Below are 14,937 nucleotides of genomic sequence, written 5' to 3'. Positions count from 1 at the left end.
AACCAAATATAATTCCATTCCCTGGCACACTGGCTGGTGCAGCAGGGGGAAGGGGATTGCTGGCGCACCAGACTTACTTTAATTACAGCCTTTCAGTACAGAATAATGCTAATGGAAAATAGATGTTAATATACCTTCTCTTTTAGGGGAAACCAGGACTTCAGGGCTCTCCAGGGCTAAAGGGGGAACCTGGCCTTAAAGGAGAAAAGGTAGGCACTGCTTTGTTTTTTTTTTTAAGTGATGTTTCATTGCCATGAGAATCGTGCGTCATGTGAACTGATGCATCCTGTGAACTAAGGTGGCTTCACCTGTGACAGAAGCTTTTGGCAGAAGGCACTCCCATGTTTCTTCCACGTAGGGAAAGATGGTCCCACACATGACTGCACATCTCCTAGGAAGCCACATGACATGCCAATGTTGAGAGTGCATTTTAAAAGGCTTGTAGCAGTGTTACAGAAGCAAATTCAGTATGTAGCAATGGGCTTAAATGTCTACATGGTCTTTAACACCAGCAAAACATATAACCAGGGTTGAGTACACAGGCAGTCAGCTAAACTCCAAGTACCTTGTCTGCATTCTGAGATCACAACTTCTGAAATGGGTCCCATTTTATTGGACTACACCCTATTCTACATACCCTTCATGGAAGCTAAGGCAACTGTGGCGTGGGGTCCAGGCAATTTTAGTCTCAGAATAAAACTGAACTTCCTGACAGTAAGAGCTCTTGGACAGTGGAATGAACTCCCTAAGCAGAGGTTGGATAGTCATCTCTCAAGAATTCTTTAGTTGGGATTCCTGAATTGCAGGGGGTTGGACTAGATGACCCTTAAGAGTTCCTTCAACTCTACTACAATTCTATGAAAACGTATCACATACTTTTCATAGTGGGCCTTCAAGAGTTTACTTTATTTGCGTAGTTAAAATATTTATATACCACTATTCACCAAAGTTCCATAACTGTTGAATTAAAATAACAATAAACGTACCATAAAAATGCAGTTCAGACTAGACAAAAAAAATCTAGTAGGTCTGCTAAGTCTCATCTATGTTGCTGCTGCATTCAGGGTCCCCAGGTGTACAAAGCTGAGAGGGGTCAGCTCCCCTCAGCTCACCCACCCAGTTCTCAGCAAGGCTCATGAGGTGGGTGTGCATTAAGCAGACCATCTCCTAACTTAACGTGTGTGTTCTAAACCCCTCACAACTTCACCATATTTATTCTTGTTCTAGGGAGATGCTGGCATAGGACTACCAGGCCCCCCTGGGCTTCCAGGGCCTCCCGGACCGCCTGCTCCATCCAGGGGATTTGTGAGTTTGAGTGCTTGTTATGTGGAACAGCTCCTCTGTTTGTTTGTCTCTCCAGCCTTAGGTTGCATTGAGTGGTGAAACTTGAAACAGCCCACTTCTCAGAGAGGAGACAAGTTGAAAGGCGTCTGGAGGGAATAGGCATGGCCAAGCTGAGCAGGCAGAGAAACCTGGCTCAAAGTAAACGTGATGGTGGAAGTTTGGCTTGGTTATTCATTTGCCCGCCTCATTCTCATGTAAAGCAGAGCGCAAGAGCATGCCTAAGTCCAACATCAAATGCCGGACGCACACAAATGCCACCCCACACCTTATCTCCCTACCCTCAGTTCAGGCACTCTTGTCCCCAGCCAGCCAGGGAGGCAGAAAAGTGTCCAAAGTGAGAGAGCATGGGGGGATGATTTTCATGTCAATATAAGACATGCAGCACTTGGAATTGTATGTGAGTGGGGCAGATTCATGAATGATTCTTCCCCCTCGGCACACCCACCCACACCCCAGTCACCATGGCCCTCTTCTTCCTCTTCAGCACACCTCTGTTTTTCTCTGGAAAGAAAAGTGCCTGAAGGTGAAGCAAGGCAGGGAATGGCAGGGACAGCAGACATTAGTCCACAGATTAAGGAGCAAATGTAGTCTGGTGTCAGCTTAGCCTTCACACTCCATGCGCCTCCTACAAGGGAGGTCCTTCTCTGTGGTTCGCTGCCCAAGACAGACATGGAAGGTCACCGTGAGAGAACAGGCCTTTTCAGTGGCTGCCCCTCGGCTGTGAAATGCTCTCTCCAGGGAAGTTTGCCGAGTGCCTGCATTGTCAGCGCAAATATATTTTTGTTTCCCCAGGCAGTTGGCACTTCAAGGAAGTTGATTTTTGGTCTGTTCTTTGTGTTTATCTAATTTGGTTTTGGTTTTCCTTTTTAATAAGATTTTATTAAGGCAATGACACTGCTGCAAGTTGTCACAGTGAGGCAGAGAGCAAGGTGCTCAGGTGTGGCTTACAGAGCTCCTGGTTTTAAGTTTTTGGCCCATTATGAAGTTGAATCACAGCTCTATGTCCATCAACAGATTTATCCATCCTTTTCTGCCAGTGTCTTCTCTCTACAGGGTAATATTAGAGTTATCATCAATGAATTTCACCCCAAATTCCTGCTTGGGCATAATCATCTGATGACTATTGAGAAAAGCCAAAAGAATTCCAGTGAGTCTGGAAAAAATTCTCTGGCATGGAGGAAGAGTTAGGCTGCCTCCTAGTTTCACCTGAAATATAATTTGAGGCAAATTAGAACATCCCCGCTCAGGGAAAATATCTGAGGAATTTTAAGGAATGTTGAAGAGAATTACTGGGATGTGGAGTTCACATCCCACTAACAATATTCTAAAATTAATGTTGTTTGTTTCAGAGAAGAGTGGAAATGGAAGCCTCTGGCTCTGGTGACTCTGACAGAGACATGGAATTTCCAAGGGTAAGTCGGTTCTGATGGCTACTGCTAACTTGTAAAGGCCTTCCAAATCACAAAGTACCTTTAAAGATACAAGACACTAACATCTCAATAAGAGAAAAACCTGTACGGTAGTGCTCTATTGGGTCAAGATAGCCATATTGATTCGTATGCTGTCAGTGGGGTTTTGTCGTTGGGCTGTTTGTGTAATAAAGGGGAGCCACACCAGAGTGAAGGTGTCCTCCTTCAAAAACCTTTTCCTGACAGCAGAGGGACACGGCAAGGGGATGGTATCCGCAGTATACAAAACACTGCTCCAGAATCCCATAAATCTCCTCACCTCAGTCAAAAAACAATGGAAGCAGGCTATGAAATAAACCCTACCCAGTGGACTAAACTGTGATCAAAATTAAGGTTACCAGATTTTTTTCATGAATCCGGGGACACTTTTCAACTTCCTACTAAATAGATGGATTTTGTCAGGGGACTGATTTGTAAATCCGGGGACTGTCCCTGGGAAACGGGGATGTCTGGTAACCTTAGTCTAAACCTCCCTTTAAATGACACCTGAAATGACAGAGGAGTCTGGGAACTAACTGGTTCACTGTCACACCGAGATCAGTTTGTTCTGAGGTGCGCAATTTTACAAAGTCCTGTGGATTCTTAACATGAAAATTATACTCTGGGGATTCTGGCTTTTTCTGAAAGTTTAACCAAATTCAGTGGCCTGGATTAAGAACATCCAATGTATTCTCATTACTTATGGCACTTTAATAAGGCATTTCACATCCATTGTCATTGTAGGAACTCTCTGAAGTAAACAAGTATTATTGTTCTTGTGCTGTGCTGTGTGAAGCTGAGAGAAACCAGCTTCTCAGGGTGTCCCAGCGAGTCCACTGCTGAGGGAACAGGAGCAAAATCTTCATCTCAATATATCTGATTTATCTAGGGTGCCCCTGGACCTCCAGGTCCTCCAGGTCTACCGGGGGCTCCAGGACTGCCAGCACCAGATTCAAATGCAGGAATTCCTGGGTTGCCGGGAGAAAACGGGAAAGGTGGAGCCGCTGGGCACCCAGGTCCTCGTGTGAGTATTTGCTGTGCGAGAACTTTAGCTTCATATATTAGCAACGCTGCCCAAGATCAAATATTGATTAGCAGCACGGCAGCACTTAATCCACCTTTCTCTACTTGCCATGCAAAGGATGGCACAGGTGTGACCATGGCAGTGCTGTCTTTCACCAGGTAAAGAGTAGGGCTGGGTGACATTTCAATATATTGGTATATATCAATATCAAGAGCAAATCATGATAACCATTTTTTTAAAATTACCTGGCAATATATCGTGAATTGTGTGATTCTCTACATAGATACCTCTACATAGTTTCATGCTTTTGTCAAACATCGTGATATATTGAAGTATTGCGATATTTAGCTGGTGATATATTGAAAACCAGAAATCACCCAGCCCTAGTCAAGAGCTTCTCCATAGTCATGTCTGCAGATGCCTTTAAGGAAGGATGAGATGGCCAGGGAAGATGGAAGTGAATTGAAACATCATGCCAGCTTGGCCTGGTTGGGTTGTCTCACTGCAGATGGCCATGGCTCCTTGCCCAGACAGAGCTGGGCATCTCGGGATCAGGTCTGGTGGAGTCTCTTCACCAGGGGCTAGAGCCCCACTACCTCCCAAGTTCTGACAGGGCTTTTTGGGAAATCCTACAGCTGCTTCTAAAAGCCTTGCTACTTACTCCGCCAGGGCTGTTCCCCAAAAGCTTGGTGTTATGTACTGAAGTTCTCACCCTGGGCCAGCAGGGGGATACTGTAGATAGTTATGCAAATGAAGGATCGAAAGTGACGTTCAGTGATTAGATAGTTTGTATGCAAATGAAGGATCGAAAGTGACGTTCAGTGATTGGATAGTTTTAGAAAGTTGCTACAGTAACATTGTACTGGAGCTCTATATAAGCAGGCTGACTTAGCCCTTCAGTTCAGTTCTATTCTGGCCTCTGAATAAACAAGAACTGTTTGAAGAATCGCTGTGTCGTCTGATATGTTCACCCACAACTTAACACTTTGAACCAAAGAAGGCCCATAGGATGTCACACAAGAGGGCAGGAGGGAAGAAGGCTGTGTGCCAGTGCTCACCACAATGCTTGATTCATGCCTTTGGGCTTTTCCACATGCCCTTTGCTGCTGCTGCTTTTTATGACAGCTGTCCATTCCCAATTTTTAAATCAGCACACCATATCAGCCTTCAAAACTTTCTTTTCTGCAAACAATTTGTCTGTAAAATCGGAATTTATCACAGACGCAATCTGTGATTACTGGAGCATAGTTGGGTAATTTGAGTGAGATGATTTATTGCCTTATTGAAAAGAAGGCTTTTCAGAAGCTCCCTCTCTTCTAAACTGTGTATTTGGATTTAGTTCCAGTTATCTCAATGGTATTTAATATAGTGCACTAAAGGGCCACAGGTTAAAGTATGTATAAGGTGGGGCTTCATCACACATGACTCCAAGCAGCATTCAGTTTGCCCCCAAATCTGTCTTCTTAAGCACTTAAGTACCGAATTAGAGGGACCTCCACCCCAACCTGCCTAAGAACCCATGTTGAGGCATGAAATTGGGAAATAATTCTAAGAGCAGGTTTGCCAACGCAGCCCCTGTGGTGATCTCAGCCTTCTTGACTGGACAACTTTTTAATAGGAAGCGTGTCTGAAAATGCATGGGTAAAAACTGCCTTTACCAACTGGAAATTTTCATCATACTAAGAACTTGAAAGTTACAGGTGTTTTGTCTGCAAAAGTTTGTGGGTGGAATTTGACTAGCAGGATGCGTGCTTAACACCTACAACTTCAGCCCTTTAATAATCAGTTACCTCCCATATATTGTCACAAGTACACAGTAGTGTTTGAAGTATGGCACAAGATGTTTTGTTTTTAACCACCTACTTACACTGCCAACGTGCTCAAAGGAGCAGGAAGAGAGTAGCATTCTCAATTTGCCACAAGAAACAGCTCTCTTCCCTCAGACAAACACAACACATCTTATGACTGCTGTTACTGAAAATTTGAATGAAATGAGACTGTCTGCTCTGCACATTTTGTTTCCCCATTTCCAGAACATAAGTTGTTCAACAGGGTTATTGTTAAGTTGTGGGTGAACATATCAGACGACACAGCTCTTGTTTATTCAGATGCCAGAACAGAACTAACTGAGGAGCTCAGTCAGCCTGCTTATATAGAGCTCCAGAACAATTGTAACTGTTGCACTTTCTAAAACTATCCAATCACAGAACGTCACTTTCGATCCTTCATTTGCATAACTATCTACAGTATCCCCCTGCTGGCCCAGGGTGAGAACATCAGTACATAACAGTTATCACCTGCAGTGATAAGAATCTCTTCAAGGAACTTAAGGCTGACCAATATCACACAGAAGAGGCAGTCTTTGTATGAAGGACAGGTGTCCAGCCAGATGCTTTCAAGTGAAGATCTGAGCTATGCATTATGGGAGCAACCTATATCTTGAACCGTGTGTTGCACCAAACAGCTTAAAAGCAAAACATAAAATGTCAATTTTACGTGGAGAAATTGCAGGTGGGAGAAGCGTGGTGAATACCTTCCCTTCCCCACGACTGAATTTCACTTAGCCAGGCTTCAGCATAATCTGACTTAGTGGGGAGTACAACTGAAAGTGAGGAGGTGCAAGGGGGGAGTTGTGGGTGAGAGACACAATCGCCTCCTCCTCTGCCAGTTCTTTGCTGAAACACCTTCCTACTGCTGCTTTTACAGCTGGTTGCTGCGACCTCAATTCTAAGACATGGGTCTGCCGCTGTAATTAGTTCTATCCTGAATTCATTCATCCAACTGCCAAGAAATTGTTAATCATCTAGACATTCCAGACTCCTGTTAACTAATGAAGAGATTATAAAGATCATACTGAACATATGAGGGGTAGTCCTTTTTTTAAAAAAGCATTATACTGTAAGTTAAAAAGCAGCCTTATAATTTGTGTCATTACAAATATCTCACATCTGTGATTTTTCAGGGTCCCCCTGGTCGTCCCGGTCAAGATGGATTGGCTGGTTCTGCAGGAGCAAAGGGAGAAAAAGTAAGTTGAAAACTCAAGAGTTTGTTTTAGAGATGCTTACAAAGACCCCAGGGAAGCAGCAGGTTTGGGAGGGATGACCTGGGTCAGTGGTACCCAGTTGGTGGTCCCCGGATCCCAGGGGGGACTGCACAACCCACCCAGGGGGTCCGTGGCACCTTTCAAAAAAGAAAAACTAGCATAGAGATATGAACATTTTAAAAAGTAGGGAGTCCATGGCTTGGCTTTTGAAAAAATAGGGGGTCCACTGTGCTCAGCTAATGGGGAACCACTGGCCCATTTGGGGTGGATGCTCAGTATTTCATAATTTGCTTTGCAGACACAGATACTTGATAATATGCCTGCTGTCAGCAGCACCATTCCAGTGTGAATAATGATAATAATAATAATAATAATAATAATAATAATAATAATAATAATAGGTTTTGATTGCTCAAAGTTTTGATTGTTGAAAATTCTTCTCACATTATATTTTGTTGTCATCCTTAAAACTACCATATATAAATTACTTTGATTTTCTGAGTAATTTGCTTCAACCCCCCTCGTTACACCCCCTCGCACAGGACAAGGGTGATCGTCAAATGAGGGACCTTCTGATTCACAGCTCTGTCCCATAGGAGGCAGATGCACACCATATAATTATAGTGCATTCAACATACAGTACATTTAAAGCATATGATGTCCCCCAAAGAATTCTGGGAACTGTAGTTCTCCCCCCCACAGACCTACAATTCCCAGTACCCTTAGCAAACTACAGTTTTCAAGATTCTTTGGGGGTATAAAACAATGTAGCTACCTATACTATACTATACTATACTATACTATACTATACTATACTGAAGTGTTTATTTCTTTGGTCGCCCTTGAATCTTCTGCCACACTTGCCACCCCTTTCTGCCACACCAATGTGGCGCATCACACCCTTTGAGAGCCACTGATCTAAGTACGTAGTCCACATGCAAGGCATGCACATCTAAACCAGAAGTATGGAGACAAAGAACAGGTCTTTCTCACAATCCTGCCATGAACTGTATGTTTAATGAGTGGTTAAATTATAAATCAAGTGCTCAATGCAGATATATATTATAGATTAAGTGTTGTGTATTGAGTCAAAGGATTTTATATCTGTATTATTATTGTCTGTATTTGCATTAGGGTAAAGTAACTGCCTTTTGGTTCCAGAGGGTACAGCTACTATTGGTTCATTTAAGCTGCTGTATTTGGATCCTCTGTCTCATTGGTTTTCTCCAAAAGGCAGGACTGTGATTGCCTGATATTGTTCCCTCCAAAATGTATCCTTTCTAGCTAGTTCCCTGTCCCTATAAATGTAGCTCTCCCCTCCTCAAGTCTTAGTCTTGTTTGCTTTAATAAAGAAGTGTTACTAGAGAACTGACTCCAGCATATTATGTCAAGAGAGCTGAAATCACAAACCCCACGTCACAACATTAAGTACTCCACTCATACATAAAACTGAATTATCTCCGAGTTTAAATAGTGTTCTGTTTATAGTACCCACATAAAGACTTTGAAAAGGTTATCTAAAAATGTGAATCCTTTGCTTGCTTTCCCCCAGAGTGCATGATAAGGTTTGGTTTCTAATACATGGCATACAAGCCCATCTCTTAGGTAATGTATGTATTTAAAAGGGGAATACAAGCATTTGTTTTTCACTGAAGGCTAACACTGGCATATCTTCTGTGCTTAATTTGAGTTGGAGGAGCCGAGATGGTTACTATGACAATAATTATGGGATTTGATTCAATAACTTGCATCAATAACAAGCAATGTGAGGATGTGTAGGCAGCCTGCCTGCATAGAGTAAGTAATATGTCTTATCTTACAGGGTGATCAAGGTATTTGGGGGTCACCTGGATCAAAGGTAACTGAACAGGTCCACCTTTAATAATATTTAATAATAGTTCTTGTATCTCATTGGTAAAGTTTGGCTCCACTGGAATCAATAGTACCAAGATTTTGCATAGAACTCAGCCTGTGGTCTAACACTTAAGCACTAATTCTGGATTTGTTTCCACTACACAACTACCATTCACTTTTTTTTGGGGGGGGGGGAGTAATTTAATGCAACTTTAATGCTGGCAGCTCAGTTTTATCTCCAGTTCACCAGAGCCAGCAAAAGCGATGCAATATTTAGCAACGTTTCCGCAGAAGGGAAGTGTTTAAGAATATAAGTACCATATTTTTCGCTCTATAAGACACACTTTTCCCCCTGCAAAAGTTAAGGGGAAATGTGTGTGCATCTTATGGAGCGAATGCAGGCTCCATGGCTTCAGCGATAGCAACATGAAGCCTCCGAAGCACAGTGGAAGCGCTCCCACTGTGCTCTGGAGGCTTCGCATTGCTTTTGCTGAAGCTTGGAGAGCGAGAGGAGTCGGTGCAGCGCCCCTTCAGCGAAGGGGGAGGAGAAATGGAAGGGGCTGCGCAGAGAGGGAGATAATTTTTTTTCTTGTTCTCCCCCTCTAAAACCAGGTGTGTCCTATGGTCGGGTGCATCCTATAGAGCGAAAAATACGGTACATAAAAAAAGAATATAAGAACTTAACAGGAGCTTTGCAGGATTAGGCCAAAGGGCCGGCTCCTCCAACTTCCTGTTCTCACACGGGGCAAGCAAATGCCTATGGGAAGCCTGGAAGCAGGTCCTGAGAGCAACAGGACTGTGAAGCAGGAAGGTGCCGCCTCAGACCCCCCCTCTCCACCAAAGCTCCCTTTACCGGGTTGTGTGGCAGCTTTCCTCCTCACTTCTCCAGGGGCAGCAGTAGGGTTGGGTGTGATTCTGCCACCAAAGATGGCTGCCTTAATCTGCCTCATGGGTGCGCCGGCCCTGGCACTCTCCCTACTTGTGGTTTCCAGCAACTGGTTTTCAGAGGCAAGCTTCCTCCCGCAGTGGAGGCAGAATGCCGGCATCAGGGTTAGTAGCCGCTGATAGCCTTGCCCTGCATGATTTCGCCTAATTCTTTTTAAAAGCCATTCAAGTTGGTGGACTTCCGCCTTGTGAGAGTGAATTGTTGGTGTTATGTACTGAAGTTCTCACCCTGGGCCAGCAGGGGGATACTGTAGATAGTTCAGGTCCACATATGCAAATAAGGGGTCGAAAGTGACGTTCAGTGATTGGATAGTTACAGAAATTCATTACAGTTACGTTGTACTGGAGCTCTGTATAAGCAGGCTGGCTGAACCCTTCAGTTCAGTTCTGTTCTGGCCTGTGAATAAACAAGAGCTGTTTGGAGAATCGCTGTGTCGTCTGATATGTTCACCCACAACTTAACAGTTTGGTTTAACAGGATAAAGATATATGGTACTGACAAGAGATTTTCCCCACTCCCACTTCCTAAGCGTTTCCTCTACACCATCCACTTCACTCCACAGATTCACTCCTTTACGTTACTAAATAATCTGCTCCTTTCCCTCAGGGAGACCCTGGAGATATTGGATTACCAGGCACCAAAGGAGCTGATGGGGAGCCTGGGAAACCAGGGACCCCGGGACTTCCAGGACCCCCCGGACCTCCAGGACCCCCTGGCTCAGGCTATGGATTTGGATTTGAGGTAATCTCTTTAAAAGGGGTGGGAGGGGCTGAGTACATAAAAGTCTTGGCCTTGAGAAAATCAGGGGTCATTTTGCCCCACAAAATGCCACCCCCTTTAGGGTTAGGGCCTACTTGGTTAGCTGGTCAACAGAACCGGAAATGAATTTTCCCTCCCAATCTCAGTTGGCTCTGGACTCTCAGGTTTTTAAATTTCCCTCAGTGAATACTTTGTCATGTTAGGTGTTCACAATCCTCTGTCACAATTTTGTGTGGAAGTGGCAATTGGGCAGGATCTGAATAGTAAGGGGCCTGGATAAAGGCACAACTCTGACCCAGAGATCTCTCTCAGTCTAGCCACCGCACACGACCAATGGTAATCCTTCTTACTGATAATTTGTTTGCTTTTTGCATTTCTATTGTGATTATTAATGGGACGCGGGTGGCGCTGTGGGTTAAAGCCTCAGCACCTAGGACTTGCCGATCGAAAGGTCGGCGGTTCGAATCCCCGCGGCGGGGTGCGCTCCCGTTGCTCGGTCCCAGCGCCTGCCAACCTAGCAGTTCGAAAGCACCCCTGGGGCAAGTAGATAAATAGGGACCGCTTACTAGCGGGAAGGTAAACGCCGTTCCGTGTGCTGCGCTGGCTCGCCAGATGCAGCTTCTCACGCGTCTGCGGACAGCGCTGGCCCCCCGGCCTATAGAGTGAGATGGGCGCACAACCCCAGAGTCTGGCAAGACTGGCCCGTACGGGCAGGGGTACCTTTACCTTTACCTTTTATTGTGATGGCTTGGCTCCTCCACAGACATGAGTTCCTCCCCTTTAAGCTCTTTTAGGGCTCATCCACACAGGTCTGAGTGGTTTTCCACTTGTCCTGTGCTTTTTAGTCATGACTCTGAGCAGTTTTGCTTTTGTTCTATCACTTTCCCCTGGAAAATCCACTCTTTAGCGCTAAATCAGAGCAAATGGCAATCCTCAAAAAACCCTGTTTGTTCCAATTCAGCACAGAAGATTGGGTTTCCTTGTTGGAAAGCGGCAGGGCAAACAAAGTTGTGGAAAATACAATTGTATTTTCTTCCTAGTACTGAGTCATGGTCTGCTTGTGTAATGGATTGATTCATTGTGTGCCAGGGACCAGGGAGCAGAGTGAATAGGCAGCAACATGGTGTTGTGTGATCAGCTGAGCAAAGGGGAGCCGGTAAGGTTCCTGCTTATGTGCTGTGCCTCTCACTCTGCGTGGCTGCGGAAGTTACTTTGTGAAGAAATCACTCCAAATCTCTTGAAAGTTTGTGTAGCTTGCTAAACCAGATGCTCTCATGAGCTGCTAATTTCAAAAGGTCCTGCATGAAACCTTCCATGCTTAGTGTGAGTTGGGATTTGCAGTGCAGGAGCTGCCAGCATAGCCCGATGGAACTGTTCTGTTCTTTTCTGCCATTCAGAAAGCCCCCGGTGGGTAGGCATTTAGCCAATTAAATCATTGACATTTCCTATCTCCAGGGATTTATCTAAGACGAATTAATTCTAGTTTGATTTTTCTTCCAGAAAGGTTTGATAATTGACATTCCCGCAGGAGAAGGTGTGTCAGGCCAGCTTGTGGCCTATTGCACCTCTGGAATTTGTCCGCAGCCTAAATGCCAAAGCGTTTAAAGAGAATGGGATCTGGCTTGCCAGCCAAAACCTGAGTTTCCCCACCCTCCATGGGTCACTTGGGCAAGTGGGTGTGGCTTGGAGGATCAGCTTCATGAGCCAAATTAGTATCCCAGCTAGGCCTCACTTTGGGCAGAAGTTTCCCCACAGATGTGTGCTGGTATCCAACAGGGGCTGCTGGTGGTGGTGGTGGTTGTTGTTGTTGTTGAATTAGTCTCGATCTAATCTTGCAGGTGGCTGGATTAATGTTGTACTGTGTAGGGCTTTTCTCCATTGTGCAAGCATTAGGCAAGTCTCCAGCTTTGAGTTCCACTTTTGTCTGGTTGAGTTGAAGACTGCGCTTAGTGTGTTGCATACTGTAGAACAGAGTCATTTGTTCAGTTTCTGGGGAATGCCAAGGAATGTGCCATGCATAACAGGTCTTGCATGCCCTTAGTGCATCTGGCCTGAATTTTGCCTGTGCAAAATGCTGTGTTAACATTGCAGAGATTGCCAAGCTGCTGATGGCGAGTGGCTGTTGAACTCCTCCTGGAGTGTATCAGAGGTTTTTAATCGGCTGCTCTGTAGTTGTGTTGCTGTCCAAGCTTTTCTGGTGGCTCTTATAGTGTGGGGGTGTGAAAGAGAGAGATCTCAGATATTTAAACCTTAGGTCAATTTGTATAACACATTTTGGAGGGATAGTGAGGTAAAGCCCCCCTTGTTTTAAATGAATAATTGAGGAAATGCCTCCTAAATTTGTTACGTACAAAAAAGGCTGTTGTCATTTTAACTAAATATACATGCAAATGAATGGTGTTGTGGGTGGATCTGAATGAACTTGCGGAATCTCTTCTAGTTCTAACCAGGGCCTTTGACCGTAAAAAGATCAAGGATTAGCAAGAATTTGGATTATCTTCACCATGATACCATCAGAATGCAAGTGGCCTCCACTTTCCTCATGGTAGTGGAAAGGATGACCATCCTTCAAGCACTGCCAGTTTACCAGCCGCTCCCAGCCTTTTGTGCTTTGGGGACTGTGGTTATACTTCATTGATATTACCAGCTTCCCACATCAAAAGTTCAGATTACTGAATATCTGCTGTGCCCAACAGTGTGATATTGTAGACAGAAAGTTTTAAAGAAATATATTAAATTGTGCTTTTAAATGTCTGATAACCTACTTCAGAAAACCTTTGCCCTACAGTAAGTATACAGGGAAAATAACTCTAACTTTCCATTTTTAAAATGAACACATTAGGATATGGAAGGCTCAGGCATCGTTGGTTTGTCACGTGAACCTGGAACCTCAAGACCAAGTGGGCGAAATGTAAGTAAGCCACAGTTCTAAATCCTTGTGGCCGTAATCTCTCAGGACATCTCATTTTATTTAATCAGCTATTTGTGTTTTTCCCCTTACTGACTAAGATTGCTTCCAAATCTAGGCTTTCTATCGCAGTCATATCTGATTTTTCTACATGTGTGTCTGGCACATGAGCTTCCCCATGTTCTGCTTTCTTTGGTCATTAGTTGCTGTTCCACCATGTGCAGGAGTGGTCTGCAAATGGGTCCCTCAATTAGTGTGGCCCCCTCTGCAGGTGTATTTCTGTACCTTTGTGTGTTCATAATAAAATAACCAGAAGTCCACAAGATCAAATGTTACCAGCATTCAGTTGTGATGTTTCACAAGGGATGAAATAGAAGCTTGTGCTTTGGTAAGCAAATCCATTTCCGTTGTTTGCTTTAATACTGAGGTTTTGCAAAAGAGCAATATTTAACTATATTACCATGCTGTTTGATTTGCTGAGGGTGGGTGGCAGCATCCCCTCCCTCCTTAGTAGTGCCCTATAGGTCCCCATAACCATTAACATCGCAACCAGGCATTATCCCCTACCTTAAAAGTACGCAGCATCAATGGAAGACCCAAAATTAGGATAGCAGTCTTGTGCAGGACCTCCATATTACTATTATTATAAAGTCCAACATATGTGCTGTGATTACAGTCTCCAAGGCAATCCCCCACAGCTTTGGTGTGGAGACCTTACAAAAATAACTTCTCTAAATCAGGTTGCTGGAAATTCCAGCATTTATTCAGCATGCAGCATGTGGAAGAAATATTCATCTTTTGTCTTATATTGGGGGCTGCAGGAAACAAAATGGCTAGACTTTGCTTAGGAGAAGAGCAAATAGAAGTTGGAGTGTGGCGACAGAGACCTCCCACCTAAACATCACCACACATGTGACAAACCACCCACTGAAGGGGAAGAAGATGTGCTAACAATCTTCCACATCAGTGGTGATTGGAAAGTACAATGGGTTGTTTTGACCAGGGGTCGGCAATGTTTTTGTGGCTTGGGCTGGTTCATGACTCCGCAGATGTCATGGGTGGGACGGAGTGTGTGTGCGCGCACATGTGCAAACGCTATTTCCAGCATGAAGGAGGCGCGTGCAGCGTCCCATTGGCTGCAGCAGCTTCCTGCAGCCAATGGGAAGCCGGCCAATGTGGAAGGCAGTCCCCACTCTGCTTAGTGCGGCGCACGGGAGCCGACTGAGCAGGCAGCGGGGGTCTATGGGCCGGTTAATGGGCCTTGGGTTGCCAACCCCTGGTTTTGATGTTTCAGTAAGGGAAGAGCCAGATTAAATGTAAAATGAGTGGGGGAAAGGATTGGTTGGCACTTTAATACAAACAGCATTGTGTGGACACTGTGAAAAACTTATGTGCCTGAGCAGTACCAGTTTCACAATAGACTCCTGTCTGAAAGCACCCGAAATGTTTTACCATGTAGTCATAGCTGCATCCTGTGTTCACGTAGTTCCAGGAGAAAACCACCATGCAGTGGCTTGGGGCTTCCTTGAGCACACAGGAGAGAGTACAGTCACTGGGAAAGCAGGGTGGGGCAAAAGGAAAGGATTAGGCAAATGTTCTAGACCAGAATTA

The 14,937-nt window shown here is 44.6% G+C and overlaps 1 protein-coding gene across 3 annotated transcripts in view; it reads left to right on the top strand.

Moving 5' to 3' along the window:
* COL15A1 (collagen type XV alpha 1 chain) overlaps positions 1-14,937 on the top strand; it is a 129,329-nt gene that overhangs the window by 62,620 nt on the left and 51,772 nt on the right. For all 3 annotated transcript variants that reach the window (XM_077917642.1, XM_028702494.2, XM_028702495.2), the window contains 8 exons: positions 147-209; positions 1,228-1,305; positions 2,694-2,756; positions 3,682-3,816; positions 6,779-6,841; positions 8,682-8,717; positions 10,266-10,400; positions 13,261-13,329. In XM_077917642.1, coding sequence (XP_077773768.1) covers positions 147-209; positions 1,228-1,305; positions 2,694-2,756; positions 3,682-3,816; positions 6,779-6,841; positions 8,682-8,717; positions 10,266-10,400; positions 13,261-13,329 — 642 coding nt within the window. The remainder of the gene's footprint in view (positions 1-146; positions 210-1,227; positions 1,306-2,693; positions 2,757-3,681; positions 3,817-6,778; positions 6,842-8,681; positions 8,718-10,265; positions 10,401-13,260; positions 13,330-14,937) is intronic.

The sequence above is a fragment of the Podarcis muralis genome, chromosome 13, assembly GCF_964188315.1.
Source record: "Podarcis muralis chromosome 13, rPodMur119.hap1.1, whole genome shotgun sequence".
Classification (NCBI taxonomy): domain Eukaryota; kingdom Metazoa; phylum Chordata; class Lepidosauria; order Squamata; family Lacertidae; genus Podarcis; species Podarcis muralis.
Note: the sequence above shows the minus strand (reverse complement) of the source record. Positions and strands in the feature narration are given on the sequence as shown.